General features: G+C 38.1%; 1 protein-coding gene across 2 annotated transcripts in view; it reads left to right on the top strand.

Moving 5' to 3' along the window:
* Positions 1–21,841, top strand: part of LOC122557702 (doublecortin domain-containing protein 1-like) — a 554,199-nt gene that overhangs the window by 40,396 nt on the left and 491,962 nt on the right. For both annotated transcript variants that reach the window (XR_015760126.1, XM_087996361.1), the window contains exon 2: positions 7,296–7,490. Coding sequence is in view for 1 of the 2 variants with exons in the window: in XM_087996361.1 (XP_087852487.1) it covers positions 7,303–7,490 (188 nt within the window). In the remaining variant the exon portion in view is untranslated. The remainder of the gene's footprint in view (positions 1–7,295; positions 7,491–21,841) is intronic.

Genomic DNA, 21,841 nt, shown 5'->3' on the forward strand with positions numbered 1-21,841 from the left:
CCTCTCAACCATTTCCCTCTACTTCCTGCCAGTCAGCCAACTCTGGATCTGATTAGCCATATTTCCTCAGATCCCATGGGCTCTTACCTTCACTATATGTGTCTTGTGCAGGATCTGATCAAAAGCTTTGCTGAAGTCCAAAACAAAATAAAGGTACAATTACAAATGGGGTGTAAGAACAAAGGAACCTGGATGTATGAGTGCACAGATCATTGAATGTGGCAGGACAGTGAAGAGAACAGTAAGTAAAGCATGCAGAGTTCTCAGCTTTATTAACAGGGGCATTGGGTACAACACCAAGGAGGTGATATTGAACCAGATGTTGATGGAGTTAGGTTCACTGAAGCATTCAAGAGGGCATTGGGTAATTATTGGATAAATATAATGTGTAAGGATATGGGGAAGCAGTAGGAGATTGGCACTCGGTAATGATGCTCATTTGAATACATGGGAAGACTTTTGTGATTCTGTGACAGAGGCTGGGAATTTCCATTTTGAAGTTAAAGTATGGTGATGAGTGAATTATGGATTGTCGCTTATGCTTTTTCCAAGGGCAAATTATCTTATGCAATTATGTGCTTCTCATGTCATTACGATGCAAGCATAATGTTTTATGATTGACCGAATGAATCATATGAAATGAACAAGTAGGAAACTTTCTCCCCTGGTGAGATATTCTAAGATCAAAAGATCTGCTGCCACAGTTAAAAGCCTGTTTCATTTAGAAACTGAAGCTTCACTCATTGAAATCCAGGAGACTTGAAGGAGCCTCTGGTGATCACTGCCAAACTCACTAATGAAATTTCACTTGTATTATTGGATGTAACATGGGACAAAGGAAGGACAATTTCCTGGAAGATGGTACCAGGAGGCCACCCCGTCAACCTCATCTGGCCTGGATCAAAATAGCAATGCGGGCCAGTACCACTGGCCTTCAAAAATGCAACCAATTGCAGTGCCACAAGAAAATGAATGATTTGATGTGCTCTGCAAGTTAAGTGGTACCACTTTCTTTCTGCAAATTCACACTCATCGGGACACCTCACAGTCTAATGCTGCCCAACACAGGTAGCTCAAGAAGGATTCAAATCGCTAAGCCCCAGCTTCACATCCACCTCCTGTCCATCAACATTTCCTGGGCACTGCACGTCTTGCATTTATGAGGGATGGCAGAGTTCTGCAAGGTCACAAAGTGCTACTTCACCATTTGCCATCATATTTATCTTTCTCTTCATCTGATTGTAGGTCATGTTTGCTGACAACAGTGTCAAGAGGACTGTAGAGAGGTGTGGGACCTAAAGATCCTCACCATCTTTTGAGGAGCAGGCAGTAGAACCTCCTGGGGAATCCTGGGATAGTTCCTGTGCCAGTGGAGATACAGGAATGGTTCAGCCATTGGTGATATGGTCAACCCTCGATAGGAAAAGGAATATCAGGCAGTCATGCCAGAGACCCTGGATTGGAACAAAAGATATGGGGTTTATCCATGTTCTTCGTATTGTGGTGGCTTTGACACGGGAGCATTTGGTTGCCTCCATGGAAAGGGTGGTTGCCACCTTGGCAGCTACCCAGGTTCAGCAAACTATTCAGTAGCTACTGGATATGTGCTCAGATCTGCTGTAGGTAGTCAGCAGCTCCCTCCAGGCCCTCTCAAGGAGACAGTTTGGTGCAAGCAAAAAGGAGAACTGACAGATGGGTAGCTCAGAAGCTTCTTCTCAGGATACTCCAGAGCTGCCCTTCTTCCCAAGGCTACTCTGTCTAATGACTCCATGCCTTCCAACAGCTGAGCATATGCCTCAAAACTATGCTGGACAGGGCCTTCTGGGATGACAGCCCCCAGGGGATAACTGCTAAAGTCTTCTAAGAAATACCATTCAGCAAGCTCCCTCCTTCCAGTTGTGGGAATCATCCGTATAACAAAATGTAGTGGGAGAAAGAAATATCTTTTAAGGATACATTGGTGGCATAGACGTTAAAACTTGAATCTCTGCACTTTTGTAAATATATGTCTTTTGATCTCTGCTAATATCTGTTGTACTCTTACTACACAAATAGAAACTGAAAAGGTTCTCAGAAGTGAAAGCATCTTCCACCATTGATAAGATATGTAGTTTTTTTGTGCCTGTCTCATAATCATTAGAGATTGCCTCATTTTTCACAGAAGCACACAAATTATGGATCGGTGACAGGGTTTCCATATCAGTTTTAGAGTCATAGGGTCATAGAGATGTACAGCATGGAAACAGACCCTTCGGTCCAACCTGTCTACGCTGACCAGATATCCCAACCCAATCTAGTCCCACCTTCCAGCACCCAGCCCATATCCCTCCAATCCTTCCTATTCATATACCCATCCAAATACCTCTTAAATGTTGCAATTGTACCATCCTCCACCACATCCTTTGGCAGCTCATTCCATACACGTACCACCCTCTGCATGAAAAAGTTGCCCCTTAGGTCTCTTTTATATCTTTCCCCTCTCATCCTAAACCTATGCCCTCTAGTTCTGCACTCCCCGATCCCATGGAAAAGACTTTGTCTATTTATCCTATCCATGCCTCTCATAATTTTGTAAACCTCTATAAGGTCACCCCTCAGCCTCCGACGCTCCAGGGAAAACAGCCCCAGCCTGTTCAGCCTCTCCCGATAGCTCAAGTCCTCCAACCCTGGCAACGTCCTTGTAAATCTTTTCTGAACCCTTTCAAGTTTCACATCTTTCTGATAGGAAGAATTGCACGCAATATTCCAACAGTGGCCTAACCAATGTCCTGTATAGCCACAACATGACCTCCCAACTCCTGTACTCAATATTCTGACCAATAAAGGAAAGCATACCAAACGCCTTCTTCACTATCCTATCTACCTGCAAGTCCACTTTCAAGGAGCTATGAACCTGCGCTCCAAGGTTTCTTTGTTCAGCAACACTCCCTAGGACCTTACCATTAAGTGTATAAGTCCTGCTAAGATTTGCTTTCCCAAAATGCAGCACCTCGCATTTATCTGAATTAAACTCCATTTGCCACTTCTCAACCCATTGGCCCATCTAGTCCAGATCCTGTTGTAATCTGAGGTAACCCTCTTTGCTGTCATCTGCAAATTTACTAACTGTATCTCTTATGCTCGCAACTAAATCATTTATGTAAATGACAAAAAGTAGAGGACCCAGCACCAATCCTTGTGGCACTCCACTGGTCACAGGCCTCCAGTCTGAAAAACAACCCTCCACCACCACCCTCTGTCTTCTACCAATAACACTGATGTTCATGATAAGATTTAGGGAGGAACCAGGGCTAGAGCTGTTCAATTGATGGACCATGCACACACACACACCCACGCACCTCAGAGAAGTGATGGCAGAATCTGTCATGTTATCTGTAGACTTCAGGAGGGAAAGGTCTATCTCAAAATCATGCTATAAAATTTAAGAGTGTTGGCAATAGCCACATCACCATGTCAAAATCTCGTAACTGTAGACCCAAATGAATGGAATAGCTTAACATTGATAGCTGATAATCGTGGATGTATTTCAAAGATACAGTGAAGGAATATTGAGTCATGAAATGCAGCATGAAAAGAGGTTCTTCATCCCATAGTTTTTGTGTGGGCAGCAAACACCTGTTTATTTTAATTCAATTTTCTAGCACTTAACTGTAGCCTTGCATGCTCACATTTCAAGTGTTCATCTAATTTGTTCTTAAACTTTATGCTCCTTACCTTGAAAATGTGTTCCCTCGTTATTGACCTTCTACAGCGGGAAATAGTTTTCTCCTTTCTACCTTATAGAATCACAGAATCCCTACAGTGTGGAAACAACTTCAGCCCAACATGTCCACACCAGCCCTCCAAAGAGTAACCCACCCAGACCCATTCCCCTACCCTATTACTCTACATTTAACCCTAACTAATGCACCTAACCTATACATACCTGAACACTAAGGGCAATTTAGCATGGCCTGTTCACCTAACCTGTATATCTTTGGATTGTGGGAGGAAACTGGAGCAACCAGAGGAAACCCACACAGACATGGGGAGAAGTGCAAACTCCACACAGACAGTCTCCCGAGGCTGGAATCAAACCTGCATCCCTGGCGCTGTGAGGCAGCAGTGCTAACCACTGAGCCACTGTGCTGACCAATCTATGCTCAGAACTTGTACACCTCAATCAGCTTGTTTCCCCCTCAACCTTTTGCATTATATTGCACAGCCGTACGGGGTAGTGAAAATGTAAGGTGCATAAGAAGCAATCTCAGGATGTGGAATGGCTTGGTAATATTCACTAGGTAGTTGACTTTCTAAGGCAGAAGTGGGTTCTGCAGATGCTGGAGATTAGAGTCAAGATTAGAGTGGTGCTGGAAAAGGACAGCAGGTCAGGCAGAATTCGAGGAGCAAGAAAATCAACATTTTGGGCAAAAACCCTTAATCAGGAATGAGGCTGATTTATTTCGGAGGTGTAGATTCTCTAAGTGAAAGATGCAAAGATCATCATAGAGCAACTTTCGAGAAGTGCATCATCACAAAAATGCTCAATATATTCTAGCTGTTTTAGTGCTAACATTGCTCCAAGCAAGGTTTTTTCACACGCCTTAGCCTTTGTAAAAGTGAGGAGATCTGAACCAGAGTAGAAAACAAAAGTCATCATTTTATTGCACAGATAGGGTTCATCCATTCTAAATCCACATTTCAGTATTACTTTGCAAGCCTCATTGTGATTTTGTCTTTAGTTACACTGTCCCTTAAGGGATGTCAGTTTATTTTAACTTGGTCCATGTATTCCTGCTTATTTAGAAAGAGTAGCTCATTCTACTCAGTTGTGACATGATCCCATGAGGTGCTGTGTGAAAATACATTGTGGCCTGATTGACATCTTGTCGTCTCCCAGGTCTCCAATAGTCAATAGCAGCTAACTTCAAGCCAAGATTACAAGAACAATTTTTTGGGCTAATCTAAAAGAGCATGGGAAGGGGTAAAGTCATCGTAGTTCCAGAGGACCATAGGGCTGCCCTCTCATTAGAGAGAGACAACTGATAGTAGTTTAACCTGAAGATATTGTCAGGCTTTATGGTGTTCCAGCAGCAGTAGATGCCTTGAAGCCCCTGATTAAGAATAAATATAGTTAATTGGGAAGGCAAAGTTAATTCCAGCAACTTGTGCAATTAATGAGATGCAAATGCATGCGTGATAAATTTCTCCACTTGATGCCAAGGGAGTTGACTTGCCTTCAGAAGAATGAGAATGTTGTTGCTAAAATTTATGCCAACAGTGAGAGCCTGTTTTTCAAACTTTCACTCAATTAAGTCACCAGGCCAGCCATTATTTTCACCATCTCTGGGAACAGAAAATCGCACTCACAAAATCTGTGGCTACACTAACTGTGTATTTTGTGATAGTGACTCATTTGCTGACTCCTCAATAGCTTTCCATCATCTCAAGACACAAGTCAGAAGTATGATGGAATAAAATGTGCATCCAGTTGATGAAGAAGGTTTTGGGAGTCCATCTTCACTCAATTTCAGACTTATTCACAAAGTGAAATATTACTTATGAGTAGTTTCTAACCTAATAGTAACCCACCACCAACGTTAATATGTGTTTCTTCATATTTATTTTAATAAATTCAACATATCTACAGTGTTATTTTCTTCCAAATTAAGGTTGAACAATAAACTTTTGACACTTTCTAAGAGTCAGCTGATAATTCAGTTTGGCTGTGTTTCGGTTACCCAGCATTATGTTTGACGGATCCAGAGCTGCTGCTTTGGCCAACAGCTGAATAGATGAACTGCATTCATTGTCACAGAACCACAGCTCACAAAATATTGATGTGAACCCTCTTCATCAAACACAATTGCAACTCTAGATTTTAGCACCTGTAGCGTGGCTACATCTCTCCTTATGCTGTTTTGAGTATATCAATTAACCAAACTAACTAAAGAAAGAATGACACCCTGACTACAAGATATGATGGTATGTTACATATCACTCAGGGCAGATGAATTACTGTGGTATTTTTATATGCATGTTGTAGTTTGAAGCCATGGATAGTAAGGGTACAGGCTCCAAAATTCTTCCTGTCACCTGGCTGCCCAAAAATCTCCCTGCTGTTACCATTAACATTGGCATGTATTGGAAGGATTTGCAGATTGATAACATGTTTGGTAGCTTTATGAGCTGTACTTTCTTTGTTCATCAAATGCTGAGATTCTGCCTCAGAGACATGTGTTTCTTTATGTTACTTATCTTTTGAAACAAGATCTTTATTATTTAGAAGTTGTAGTTGTAAGGTTAAGAAGCAATACTCACAAGATGTAACTGTTTGACATCTTCTGGCTTGCCCTGTAAACTTCTCTTGCAGCATTTCCCAAATTTCTTTTTTCATTATTTCCATTAGTTTTAAGTTATTTGTTGAAAGAACCATTCAGCATTTTTCCATTGTTATACCAGCTTGCACAATGATTGCCCCTCACCTCTAGATGCTTAAAATTAATTTGTAAAATTAACATGCTATCCACGAGTGTGGATGAGTGAAGCTTCAGACCACTTAAAATGCTCAACACATATCAAAGCTTTATTGGCATCCAATTTATCACATTAAAAATTCATTCCCTCCACCACCAGTGCACATGGCTGCTTTAATAAGATGCATTACAATGCAGCAACTTACCAAGGTGCCTTGACAGCGCTTATGAAACCTACAACCTTTATCACCTAGAAAATAAGAGCACTAGACACATGGGAAAATGACCACCTGCAACTTCCCCTCCTTGTCACATACCTTTCTGACTAGAAATTATATCACTGTTCCTTCATTGTCACTGGGTCAAAAGCCTGGAGCTCCCTTTCTAACAGCACAAATGAGACTGTCTACACCACGAGCTATGGATGCAGTTCAAGAAGGTGGCTCATAACCACCGTCCCAAGGACAATAAATATTAGCCTTGTCAACGATGCCAGATCCCATGAATGTATAATTTTTAAAAATCCAGTTAAGATTTAAAAGTAAAGTGAAAATATGGAAATCATAAATATTAGCATGACATTCTTTCAGAGACAGAAATATTGAATTTCAGATGCTTCAAATTTACAATATTTCTAACATGTATACATTTAAATGGCTAGTAGATTTTTTTCTGATTATTTTGATTCAGGTTCTGAAACTAAGGCTTGTTAAATCATATTGCAATGAACATGAATTAAGGTGATCACAGGATTTTTATTTAGTTTCATTGTTTCTGGGTCTGTTTTATCATTTCTAACAATGTTTTTGCTCTAACTCAACTCTCCTTTTTTCCTTCTAGATATGAAATGGGTAAAAATCAGAGGCCAAAGAGTGCAAGCACATCTAGCAGCAAGACATCTGCGACTACAGCCAGGGGCAGTGTGCCATATACCGACTCTCTGAGATCACAATGCAGCAGCTTGGAAGATGCTTTAGTACAAGAATATATTAAAGAGATCAGTAAATTTCCTTCATCATCACAGCGTTTGCCAAGGTAAAAAATTTAGTACATGGAACTATTATTCAACTGCTTTTGTGGATTAAAGATTTCTTAATCAAATAAAATGACTGAAGTAAATACCTGGTGGAAAAATACAAGAAAAATAAAAGATAAATAACTCATTCGTAAATGTAGTAAATAAATAAGAAGTTGTGACTGGAACATTGATGACTGTATTTTCAGAGGCAGCTATTAGAATGATAAAAACAGGAGTAACCAATTGGAATTTTGGATGGGTTTTTAATAACCTCAACTGAAAGGAGGGTTATAGAAAAAAAGAAAGCAAAAACTACAACAGAATAATATCTTTCCTTCCATCCTGACAATAATAGCAATGCAATATAGTGATTGCTGACCTGTATCTATTCAGAGTTTAGATCAGAGTGGTACTGGAAAAGCACAGCAGGTCAGCTTGCTGTGCATGCTCAACTCTCAAACAACATGGAAAGAATGGAAGACTTGCATTTACCTAGCACTTTCCATGATAGTTAGACCTTTCAATGCGTACAGTCTATGAAGTACTTTTGCAAAGTGCCCACTGTAGTAATATAAGAAACTTGACAGACAATTTGCATACAGTAAATTCCAACTTGATCATGACCTGTTCTTTTGTTGTTGATTTGAGAGATTAGTATTGGACAAGATGTCATGGATAACTCTTCTTCTGCTGTTCTTCAAAATACCACCATTGGATATTTACATTCACCTCGACAGGCAGATATGACTTCAGTTTAATATCTCTTCTGAAGCAAGGCACCACCAACAATGTAGAACTCCTTAGTACTTCACTGGCATGTCAGCCAGACTTTTGTGCTCAAGTTCGGGAATGGGATTTGAACCAGAGCCATGTGACTCAGAGGTGATGCTACACGCAGATCTTTAGAACTTCCCACTTCCGCAAAAGAACAGAAAGGAGGGCATTTGGTGCTATCTGGATCGGAGGTGCCAGTCAAATTTACAAGATAATTACTATCTGTTGGTAATGATTAGTGATAGATGGTATGAACTGAGAGAAAAATTGAAGGACCAATGGACTGAAAAAGAGAATGAGATGTGAAAAGGAAATAGTTAGTTAGAAAGGAAGGAAAACAAATAATCAAAGGAGGAAAAGGCAAGGCGAATAAAGAAGCGGGAATGAATGAAGAAAAAGAGAGACAGTGGGAATAAAAGGCACAATGGATGGAACAAGTGAGATAGAGAGATAAGGGGAAAAGCAGTAAAAATGAGTGAGATAAATGAGAAAGGAATGAATGATAAAAATGGGGCAATATTAGCAAGGTGGGATTAAATTGTAAATGGGGAAAGAAACATGGAATATCTAGGAAAAGAAGGTGAAAAGGGAAGACAACTTGTAAGAAAGGGAATCAAAACTAGAAATACAATACATATTGTATATCAACAGTCACGTTTAAGAGCTGTGTTCAACCATTTTTTTTGTTGTATGCTTGTATATCCAGTGAGAGTATTTTTCTTTGTACTTCCTTTTTTTCTTCTGTCTTTTTATTCTGTAATATTTGGAAAATTTGATACTTGGAAGTTTTGTTGCCTGATTTTGACTTCATGACAAAGTAACACTCATTGCCCAGCCCTAATTGCCCTTGAACATTTCAGGTTTTGAGGAGAGGTCACTGAAATGTTAACTCTGATTTTCCTCCACAGATTCTGACAGACCTGCTGAGCCTTTCCAGCAATTTTTGTTGTTGCCCTGAAATACTCAGTGGCTTGATTGGCCACTTTTTGCAAGTTCCTTTAGGTCATAAATGATTCAATTTGTTTTTGTACCAGCTCACATATTACCCCATTTTATTTAAACTTTTTTCTGAGCAACCTCTTCAGAGATGTTACACAGCTCTGGAGCAGATGGAATTTGAACAAGGGCCTCCCAGTGCAGAGATAAGAACACTACCACTGTGCCACAAGAGGGCCCCTTAGCTCTTTAGCTCACATATTTCCTCTGTTTCTCTCCTTTTGCAGATGAGGTTAGATCTGCTGGGTTTCTCCAACGTTTACTGTTTGTTTCATGTTATGACACACCACTAGAGCAGATAGGACTTGAACCTGGGCCTCCGAGCCCAGAGGTTTAGACATTACTACTGTGCCACAAGAATCTCTAGCTCACATATTGCCACTTTAACAGAGTGCAGCTGTCAACAATTTTAACAATGCCTCATAAATATTGTTATATTACTAATGGTGGTTATTAGTTTAAAAAAGCTAAATACTATTGTTGTGAGCTCGCACTATTTAGACTGCATTGAGTTCTACTCAGGGACAAATAACAGATTATCCATATCCATGTCAAACATTAATCCCAGTTGAACATGTAATGATAAAACTTTGCATTTCAACCTTTGCATACAAATATAGGTTCTAGTTGAGAAATTGTCTGGTCTTAATTCAAGGTGGTGGTGGTGGTGTACAAAGCTTCACCCCTTGCAATCAGTACAGTTTTGAAAAGCAGATTTGAAATATACAAATCCAGCAGCTTTTACTTTCTTGCTGTATTGATGTGGTGCTACTCCATTCTTTCAATACTTAAATTCATCTCCTAAAATGGAATAATACAGAAGAAAGAAACAATTTGCATGTGTATCGCACCTTTCACAACCTCCAGCTGTCCCCAAATGCTTTACAGCCAATTAAGACATTTTGAAGTGTATTTGTTACTTTAATGGAGGAAACATGGTTGTCAATGTGCATAAGGCAAGATCCCATAAACAGCAATGAGATAATGATCAGTTTTAGGGGTGTTCGTTAAAACATAAACTTCAACACAAACTACAGGGAGATCTCCGTTGTTATAATTTGAAATACTGTAATGTTATGGAATTTTTTTCTTCCATCAGACTAAGCATGTGAAACCCTAGTTTAAAAATTCATCTGAAACATAGTAGCTTCAACACTGCTTCACTGGAACTGATAGTATAGATTTTAATCTCACATCTCTGGAGATTCACTTAAACTTACAATCTTCTGACTTAAAGATGCTGCTGAACCACAACTGACACAATTTGGATAAGCAACTTCAGACATATTACATTGGGTAAAATTAAAATACTGCAGATGCTGGAGATCTGAAATGAAAACAGAGTGTTGAAAAACCTCAGGCCTGCAGAATCAGTTGAGAAAGGAACAACACAGTGGTTAGCACTGCTGCCTCACAGCGCCAGAGACCTGGGTTCAATTCCCGCCTTAGGCGACTGACTGTGTGGAGTTTGCACATTCTCCCCGTGTCTGCATGGGTTTCCTCCGGGTGCTCCGGTTTCCTCCCACAGTCCAAAGATGTGCAAGTTAGGTGAATTGGCCATGCTAAATTGCCCGTAGTGTTAGGTGCAGGGGTATATGTAGGGGAATGGGTCTGGGTGGGTGCGCTTCGGCTGGTCGGTGTGGACTTTTTGGGCCGAAGGGCCTGTTCCACACTGTAAGTAATCTAATGACTTCTTTGGAACTCTCTTTTATCTTTGTGGCTTGATTATTTGGATTGCAGGAGGCCAACATGCATACACTGTAACTTAGAGAGCTGATGCCTGTACACAGTTCTTCTTCAGGCAGGCAGAAGTGTGTACTGAAGATGCTGGAGATTAGAATCAAGATTAGAATGGTGCTGGAAAAGCACAGCAGGTCAGGCAGTATCCAAGGAGTAGGAAAATTGACGTTTCCCGAAACATCAGACATAAAACACCTTCAGTTCTCTTACCTTGTGGAGAAATTCCTAAATATCTGCCCTCATTGAAAGGCTGTTGATGTCAAATAAGTATGATTTAAAGCTAGAAGACAAGGGTTCAGATCAAGTATACATCAGATCAACCAGCAAATGTCCCACTATTGTTCACAGTTTTAGATGCCGGCTGTCAAATTGCCTGCAATTTAAAAAATTTAATGTTGCCTGGAATTAAGAAAAACATTATGCTTTTAGAACATTATCATGCCAAATATTAGCCATTTGTGGATACCTTTCTCAATACTTCATTTTTAATGAAAGAATCAGGAAAACATTATATATGCATTATAATAAAACTTACAGACTTAGTGGATTTCCAGCAATTGAATACAATTTTTTCTGCTGTTGTAAATTGTTTTATTCAAAGGATGTACAGGAAATTCATTGACCGTGAATTCTAAGACTCCAAGATAAGCAGACAGATAGAAATCTTTTAAAGTTCCTGTTGTGTTGGCTCTGACTTCAATGGAAGGCAGACGTAACAAACTGTTACCTGGGCCAATTCTACTGTGACCTGACTGATTCAACTGGACATTGATGACTGGCATATGCCTGAAAAGCTGTCCCCAGGGATTCCAACAATGTCACAAGTACTGAGAGTGGGTGCTGCAGCCTGCCTCAGTGCTGCTGGCAAAGCTGTGCACTCTTCAAGGATACATGAAAAGCATGAAAATGCTTAATCAAAGTTCAATCTTTTTAGCCTGTGGCAAGGAAAACTCATGCTGATTATTAATGGCAAGAAAAGTAACTTATGGCTGGCATATAGAAGCAAAATGTTATTATGTTTTATGATTTTAGACTCTTTAATTTTGTACTTTCCTATCCTTCCAAACCACCCCTCTCAATTTACCTCTGTGTAAAGTGTTAATATCGAATGCTGCCAGGACATGCGTAATGTTGTTAATAGCAAGATAAAAGTCCAATCACAGAAGATTGTTCCACTTCAACTCTGTGAATTTCTAATTCCAAATAAACTAACCTTATTGCTTCTATAAGTGAGATAGACAGATTAGTACAACAATGCTAAATTGTGGACACTTTTGTATTTTGCATCAATGGCCACTGGTAACTGGGTTTGATATTGTTCACATTCATTGTCCATAGCCTTGGGGCCAGTGCAAAAATAGCACTTGAACTCATCAACCTAAACAGGCTTTAAACTTAGTCTCCAGGGGTGAAAGAACATTACTTTAACTTACTCAGCACTCACTCTATTATAACATAAAAGCAGACAGTCTCTTTTGTTTAGATTTTCAAAAAGAATTTTCTTTTTTTTTAAGAAGGAATGCAGGAATATTGCAAGTTGTAACCATATATTTACTTGCATTTTCCGAGTGATAAGCTTGATGAGTCAAGTTATTTTTATTGCAATGTTGTAGAGCACAAATTAGATAACCTATTTGGAATAAATGAATAAATTGACTAATTCAGAAAAAACTTGAAAGGTTTGGTACCATGATTTATGATTTTTCACATATCCATAGATATTAGTAGTTCTATCCAATAGTGATATTATTCATTGTTTATTTCTAACAAGTAGGGCAGCATAGTGGCTCAGTGGTTAGCACTGCTCATCACAGCACTAGGGACCCGAGTTTGATTCTATCCTCGGGTGACTATGTGGAAATTGCACATTCTCCCCATGTCTGTTTGATTTCCTCTACATGCTCTGGTTTCCACTCACAGTTCAAAGATGTGCAGGTTAGATGGATTAACCATACTAAATTGTCTATAGTGTCTGGGGATGTGCAGGCTCGGTGTATTAGCATGGGAAATGCAGGGTTACAGGAATAGGGTAGGAGGTGTGAGTCTGGATGGGATGCTCTTCAAAGGAGCTATGTGGACTTGATGGACCAAATGGCCTACTCCCACACTGTAGGGATTTTATGATTCTAAATCTAGACATGACAGAGGGCCAGGCCATTCATACATTTATGATTCTACAAATAAGAAGTGTAGTTAGAAGCAAATAAAACTGCAGGCTAACAGCCTGGATTTCAAGAACTTTTAGCTGATTTGACCTTACACTCTGGAATTCACTTCTGGAATCCTGTCTGCTTTGATGTTCCTCTTCCCCTTTTACGAATTTATGCCACCTCTTGCGCTTTCCTTTGGTTATTGCTTTTAACTTTCCTTCTTCTTGGCTTTGGCCCCTCCTTCATGTAGCATATTGGAATATTCACCCTGTGAATGTGCTAAGTTTTAAAGAAACTGTTTCTTGGCAATTCACAGAAGAAACCTACACTGACCTTAGGGAGCGAGGTGGGCAGATGAAAAGATTCATCACTGATGGTTTTTGGAAGAGCTTTAAAGGAAGTGTGTAAAGTGGAGGCATGTAAGAATTCAAGCAGGGAAGAGTAAGGAAGAGAATTCCACGATGTGAACAGGTTGAGTGGGACACTGAGATATCAAAGTTAAAGGAGGAAGAGAGGTGTACGAGAAGCTAGAGTGAGAAGAATAGAGGGGTTTATGAGATACTGGGAAAAGGAGTTATAAAACATCATTCTCATTTGCCCTTTTGTATTCTGGGTGGTAGAGCTTGTCTTTAGATTATTTTCCTAAACCGCCCTTCTGAGGTGGGTGGTCTCTTATGAATCTTTATCACCCAGGAGCACAAGTACTGGAAACTGCATCCTGTTAAGAATTGTGCTAATATGAAAAACTCATTTTCTAAGAATGGACTTCAATCCCTTTTTGTACGGGTATGGTGGCAATGGAAGCACTGATCTGGCATGGCTCTGGAGGAGGTCTTTCTCATCCCTCACATGTTACCTGGCAACACAGGAAGGCAGTATGATGATTCAAATCACTCTGCTACTGTCCCTTCTCCCAGCTGAGTAATTGGATTTGGAGTAAAATGTTATGAAGTGTTTGTCACTGCAAGAGCTGCCAGCCTTGGACTGTGAACCATTTAGGAGTCACTCCAGTTACCACTTCAAATGGTGCGTTTGATGTTGGAGTTTATCGACTCAATTATTTTTTAAAATACTGATGCTTATTTGCAGGGCATGTTTTAGACATAATTCCCTTTGGAATCTTGAAATTTTACAGTTTGAAATTTGCTTTAATTGAAACATTTTAAAATGCTTTCAGTTCTATTTTAACACAATACAACTTGCTGTCATTGCACGAATAGACAACATACTTAATGTATCTGTGTGATTATCTGACTGCAAACATACGGAAACATACACATCGCACAATACTGGTAAGTTAAGGGCATTGTGCAATGTGACATTTCTACATTGTAGATTAAATAGAGAAGGCAAGGTAAATCTAGAAGTTAAATGGGATTTAAGTGAATTGCACAACAGCATTGTGTCAGTTAGAAAGTCAAGAATACTAACACATGGTAATGGATTAGAAGGTTTTTTTGTCTGCAGTTGGTGGATTGTATATTTAAGTAATGCCTGCCCATGCGAATTCTCACAAATAGTTGTAGTGTTGGAAGAAAAAAGAAGAGTATTTGACATGCATGTAATACTTTGGCATCAAGCCGCAGCAAGTCTAAAACCCTGCCAACTGTCATTATCCTTCTGGTAAATTCAGTTCTTATAAACTGTGTGATAGCACAGGACTGCATAGTTCCCATTGAACCAGAGTCTGTCTGAGTAGCAGCATTTTCCACTCTTGAATGGGACTGTTGGCCTCATGGGGATTCATGTCTTAGAATGTAGTAAGTGATTAGATTGGCCCAGATTTTAAAATGCTCCACTGTTCTACTGCTGCTGAAAGACATTTCCTATTCTTCCCCGCCAGCTTTGTCAAAGCAGTGGATTATCTCTGTGGTCTTCTTTGTGGTGTGTAGTCTAACCTAATGCCAGTTTAAAGGCTTGTGATATGTAAGAAAATGTGCTCTCTTTCTCCACATTTCTTTAACCTGAGGATCACATAACTAAGTTGGAACGAAGATAATAGTCTTTATTACATTTATGTTTGTTGAATCAAGATGTTGGGATAAAATTTGATTTGTATTATCATAGTTTATCAATTTTTTAGTATATGTTGTTGTAAAATAAAAGATACAACAAACATAGGGATCAGCTATTGTTACAAACACATGTCCAGTGCAATTACTTCATGCACATCTTTGGAATTGGAAGATATAATGCAATTCTTAAGATTATTCTAACCATTGCCTCAAAATGACTATTGGCAATATTGTTGAAATTTTGTTAATTTTGTTCATAAGCAGTTCCTAGACTGTTGTTGTAATGGAGCCATTAATCTGACTATTTTAAATGATAAGACACTTCTGTTAAAATCACAAACAAATTAAAGTAATAGCATTAAAATAAAGGCTTTTTGTGTAAAATCTGAGAAAGTCCCCATGCAGAAATGGAATACTGAACCAATCAAACCACATGTCACCTTGTTAAATTGCACTCTGTTCTCCTGTCTCATTGTCATTTTCATTTAATATCTCAACTAGTTAAGTTCACAATCCTGTTCTACTCTTAAATATCCTTTTTACCAAGGAGATATCTAATTACTTCTTAAAATAATTTATAGACTTTGCTTTAACAACATCTTGTGGCACAGAATTTCATATTCGAACAACACTCGTATCATGATATTTTTTTTTAGCTTCCCTCTTAATTATTTTTGTGTTTTCTTAAATATGTGCAGTGTTTGCCACTATTTACTCTCACATAACTCTGCATTAACTATAAATGCTTTAACACCAGATATTTCAATATTTATCAATGGTCATTTTTAGGATCTATGTCTTGTTTATAGACCTGAACAAACATATTTAAGGTTATTTTAAAGTTCAGAATAAAGCTTTCTAAACAAAGATATTATTTTCAGTATTTATTTTGCCAACACATTTCCTTGAATCAAGAATAATATATAACATTCATTTTAATATATATTGCATTTGATGTATTAAGAAGGAGAAAGATTTAGTTTAAGTTTAGATTTCTTCTGTTTGTTATGCTGAGATGTTTGGAAGTTTGTTTATTTGCATTTTGATGAGAATTTTACATTATTGAGCTTAAAACATTTTTTAAAAATGGAAAAAAAAACTATTATTGCCTTGTGACAGGGGTCCAGAGGCAGAGATAGAGCTAGAGAGGGAAATATACAGAAAGATAATTAGGCAGTCAGTCTGTGGGTATGCTAAAAAGTAGAGGCTGAACTGTTAAAGGTTTTAGTAAAACAAAGGCGGAAACAAAAGTGCTGGAAACTGAGTTTTGGGAATTAGTGTTTGCACTGAAGTTATAGTTAAAGTAATAGTCAGTTTAGTTTATAGTTTGTTTTAGGTATTTCAGGAAGAAATACCAGATGAAGAAAAATAGCATCCAGTGGATGCACAGAAATTAATTTGAAGGAAAATAATTTTAGTTGTGTCAGGCTGAGTTAGAAACTTTAATGTGAAAATTGTGGGTGATTTTTCACTGAGGTTTGTTTGTAAGAATATTTCTGTAATGAAATACATAATATGATTTGAACCTTTTTTGGTGTTTTGTAATGTGACTTATCCAATTCTTTTGGCCAGTGTAATATTTTTTTTTCTTGTTTAATAAATATTTTATTTATTGTGTTTAAAGTACTTTGAAAGCCTGTTTTCCGTAACTGACCTCCATGGTTAAAAGCTAGGTTTTATTGACTTGTCCGGTATTAATATCAACTGGAATCATAATGAATTGGGACTTACTGCTGGGTTAAATTCTTTGATTCAGTGAATTCTGTGGTCTGTGAATCTTGAAGTGCAAGGAGGTACTGGACATAGGAACAGAAGATTTGCTGTGAAGTATATTATATGGTTTGAATTTTAAAATATCTTGGACTGTTGCTAAGACTTTTGTAGGAGTGAGAAATGTAACAGTGAATTATTTTAATTATTTGACTAAGGCTCTTCTGAGAAAGTTAGCGCATAAGTTGAAGGTAGAAATAAAAGATCTTGAGTATTCCTGCAGGTGATGGAATTTGAATAAAGTAAAAATCTGAAATTAAGAGATTAATGATGACCATGAAACCATTGTCAATTGATGGAAAAACCCATCTGCTTCACTCACTTCTTTTAGGGAAGGAAACTGCATTCTTACCAGGTTTGGCCAACATGTGACTTCAGACCCAAAGCAACGTATTTAACTCTTATTCGTCCTCTGGGCAATTAAGACTGAGCAATAAATGCTGGCCTAGCCAGTGATGTCCACACCTTGTAAATGAGTAAAATGTATTACCCATCATTTAAAGCAAATGTCTCCCCTTTTTAAGCACTAGGTTAACTTTCAAATTTAAGTGCAATCCGATCAGCCAAAAGAAAATATAGGATAAATAGTTCATTGTTAGTGCTGTATGAATCCAAAACAAACACATATATTTATTCATTGGTCTTCTACTTACTTAGTCTCAATCATATGTTACGCATATGATTGCACATTATTTGTCAGTGCCTTGAAGCATGAGTTGTAGTTTGACTCTGCTAGTTCGTATAACATTCCATCAAGTGGGGATCTGAGAGGCAGGTGCAATAATTGGACTTGTTTATCTTCATGTGGGAAAACGCTGTTTCAAAGACTTGAATTTACAATCTTAACAATGACTTCATTACATGAGAAAGGTCCATAGCTTTACTTGTCATACTTGCTGGTTGATTATATAATAGTTATTGACAAAAGGTCATTTCTGCAATATTCAATAAAACTCGCGTTTTTGCAGACTGTGGCAGGGGCACTGTCATTTGTGATGGAAACTAGTTTCTTGGTTGGAATGTTTCTCTCAAGCACATATCTTTTGACTTTGTTGTAGATATCCTCAGTCCTTGTTCTCTCTTTAAGTGGTAAATGGGTGTGAAATGTAATGATAATTGTTATGATTGAATTGCAGCAAGAAGCATTCACAGTCCTTCAGGTTTGTATCTAAGATAGCGCCATTGTAAAAAGCCATTGTAAAAACTTTCACCATGCTCCTATACTTCTGTTCTGGAAGTACAAGTGGCAATAAAGGATATTCTATTCTATCTTTTCTAGGTTCCACTATAGTTGTTGAAAGACATCTTTGGATAAAGCTTTCACTCATCTTGCTATTGTGGAAGCACCTAACGGTGTGCTCTGGATTGCTGTTATTATTTCTCTTTTGTCCTTGCATCTCTGAATGAAGAGTCAGCAGCCACAGCTTTTACTTCTTTAATTACTTTGCCATCTGCAAATGATTTTTTGTGTTTTGCCAGGAGATGATAAATGCAAAGTGATGCTTCAGCACAAGCCTTACCTTCTGCTGTTGATTTGGGAAAAAAATACTGTTGAACCTTCATAGTATCTTACAGCTCATCAAGTTCCTTTGCCCATAGATTCATTACCTTCTGAGAAAATAAATTCTTCTTCATCTCTTACTTAAATCAGTGATTGTGTCCTCTTGTATGAGACTTGCCCACAAGTCTCATTCGCCCTGTGAAGTCCTCTAAGAATGTTATATGTTTCACTAAGGTTGCCTTTTATTCTTCTAAATTCCAATTAATGGAGATACACCCTCTTGCTTCATAAGATGGACCCTCCATATCCAGGTTTGACTGAGCGAATCCTCTCCCAACTGTCTCCAATACCTGTTCACAGTATTCTAGGTGTATATGCTTTGTATAATTTTCACAATACTTCCCTATTTTTATACTCCATTGCCTTTGAAATAAAAAGCAGTATTCCATTTTTGTTCCTTCTTACCTGATGAACTTGTAAACTAACCATGTCTTGTGATTTATGCATGAGAACTCTCAATCTTTTTGTGTTGTAGCTTTCTGCAGTCTTTCTCCATTTATATAGAATTCAGCTCTTCTATTCTTCCTGCCAAAGTGCCTAACTTTATATTTCCCACATTATCTTCCATCAATAAAGTTCTGTAATACTCTAATATACTGATTTCATCCGTCAATTCCTAGGATATTTCTTGTTTATTTGCTTACATTGCCAACACAATGATAGTCTTTCTGGAGCAAACTGAGACATGATGCATCAAGCTGGCAAAGCCTGTTAGCCATTTATCTCCGGAAGCAAACATCACATAGTGGCATGATGATAGACATGTGTGCAGTGAGGGAATGTGGGTGGGCTGTCAGGGATTCTGCATTTGATCAGTCAATCATGATCTATGTGTTGAGATCATAGATTTAACATTGAATGGAGAGAAAACTGAAAGTAAAGTCTAACAGCTAGAATTAATGAAGAAAAACTGAAAGAACTACAGATGCTATAAATCAGAAATAAAAAAAAGGCTCAGTGACTCTGGGAGCATTTGTGGAGAGAAATCAGAGTTAACATTTCAGGCCAGTGATCCTTCTTCAGAACAGTAGATCAATTGTGGTTGAGCAAAGGAGTGAAAAGTTATCAAGGCTCGGCAGGAATGCTGATTTCAGGTAAAGGATCAGATCAGCCCTGACCTCATTGAATGGTGGAGGAGGCTCTGAGGAAAGGTTGCCAAACCTGAAACATAAACTCAGATTTCTCTCCATAGATGTTGCCTGACCAGCTGAGTTTTTCCAACAATTTTCTGTTTGTGTTTTAGAATTAATAAAGGTTCAGATGTAAATGAAAACAAAAACCTGAATTGGAGGAAAAAGAAAGTCTCAGGATAGTCAAGAAAACTTTCCCTCAGTTATTGCTGAAAAGAATCAGATCAGTGGAGGTTCAGAATATTTTATTTCAAAGGGACTAATATTTCCTTATTGTTCTAATGCATAAGGCAAACCAATAAAGATATTGAGAGATACTGGATTAAGGTAGTGTTGCTGCTGAGTGATGGTATGATTTATCATCTAGGGAGGTTAATGAAAGAAAAGAAGTGCATCCGTTGATAGTCAGTCATTAGGTCAGTTCAGTTATATAGAGTTGAATTAAATTTAAATAGTAAGTGAAGCCATTGTGGTTGGAGTAGTGTCACAAATTCATATTGAATGAATTCATTTCATCCTGGGGAATAACCTGCCATGTTCAAAAATATAAGCCTCACTGACTGTATTGAAACAACCATTGAAAGTAAAAGAAAAATATCCCAGATTATTTCCTGATAGTATTGTGACTAGATCTCAGGCTCATAGAATTAGATAGGAAAGGGGGAAAGCTGTGAGAATGAGACTAACATGTTTGTCCACTTTCTTCATCAGAAATGTAACAGAATTGAGATCTATATCAGAAAACCAAATCAAAGCCAATATCTGGATATTATTACTTCAAAGACAAAGTGACAATTGGGAAGTGTAGACCATCTCAAATCTCAACCAGTGAGGAATGGGCCATAGTCCATCAAGTAGTAGTTCTATCTAGATATCATAACAAAAGTTTACGATGGCACATGATATTCCAATAGCTGACCACTTAGGTATTAGAAAACTGCAAGATAAAATGTTAAGGTACATTATTTGCCAGTGTTACATAATGATATGGACATATTTTGCCAGACATGCCAGACAGCTGTATTAGGTATTAGGAAACATCAATTATAACTAAATCCATCTCCTTAATTCTGATGCCAGTTTTTGAGGACTCACTTTGTACATTCTTTATATCTTATAGTTGTGGTAATGCTACCTAAAACTAGAAGTTGGAATCACTAACTTTTAACAATTATTAATGTTCCAGCAAGATTTCCTGAGGTAGTGCCTTTTGATAGCGTTATAGCAAAAATACTGGAGGAAAATTACTTTTTTTTAACTAGATATGATTTACCGAAAGAAGTACAATCAGATCAAGGTTTAGTTTTAAATTGTAAGATAAAATTATCTCTGAGCTTCAAAATGAAGGCTTGAAGGGCTGAAGTTGATTATGTGCTAGTTTGAGATCAGCTATCATAATATAATGGCTTGCCAATGGTGGACAAAGTGTGAAGGAGAATGCTGTTCATGCAGTATTTAATGAGATGTTGGTGAAGGCACATGAAAATGAAGCCTCGCACCTGCCAAGTAACTGATTTGCCTTTCAATTAAGGAATTGTTAGTGCCTAGTTTCTTATGAGAGAAGGGAGAATTGCAAGACAAACATAATTGAGGTGAGTTGGTGTATCAAGGAGGTGCAAGTGTTTGAAAATAAGGTGCAGTCACCTATCAGGAAGATTCTGATCATTAGTGTTGAAACCATAGGAAAAATTAGAATGGATAATGTCTGTCAGTTGCCTATAGTGCCAAAACTTTGAGCTTTGGCATTTTTACCTGCCATGTTTTTCAGTTTTTCATTTTCTTTGAAAACAACTATTGCAAAGGTAGTGGTAGAGATGTTAATCTAGTTGTTTGCTTAATAAGGAATACTGATGGACATTAGTTCATTCAAGTTTTTAATATTATGTCTAAAATCTTTCAGGATGTATGAGTAGACTAGGTATAATACAATTAAATTTTACCTACTAGGCACAAAAAGCTTTAGAAGGGTACCATCAAATCATCAAACAGGGCTTACTGTTATGAATATCTTCATGCTTGGGGGAAAAAGGCTGAAATTTCTTTATTTGCCTCCCATAATTGATAGAACATAGAACATTACAAAGCAGTTCAGGCCCTTCAGCCCTCAATGTTGTGCCAACCTGTGGAACCAATCTGAAGTTCTAACCTGGAGAAAGTGAGGTCTGCAGATGCTGGAGATCAAAGTTGAAACTTTATTGCTGGAACAGCACAGCAGGTCAGGCAGCATCCAGG

This window comes from Chiloscyllium plagiosum, unplaced genomic scaffold, assembly GCF_037043375.1.
Source record: "Chiloscyllium plagiosum isolate Xiang-an unplaced genomic scaffold, Cpla_swu_hap1 HiC_scaffold_18, whole genome shotgun sequence".
Classification (NCBI taxonomy): domain Eukaryota; kingdom Metazoa; phylum Chordata; class Chondrichthyes; order Orectolobiformes; family Hemiscylliidae; genus Chiloscyllium; species Chiloscyllium plagiosum.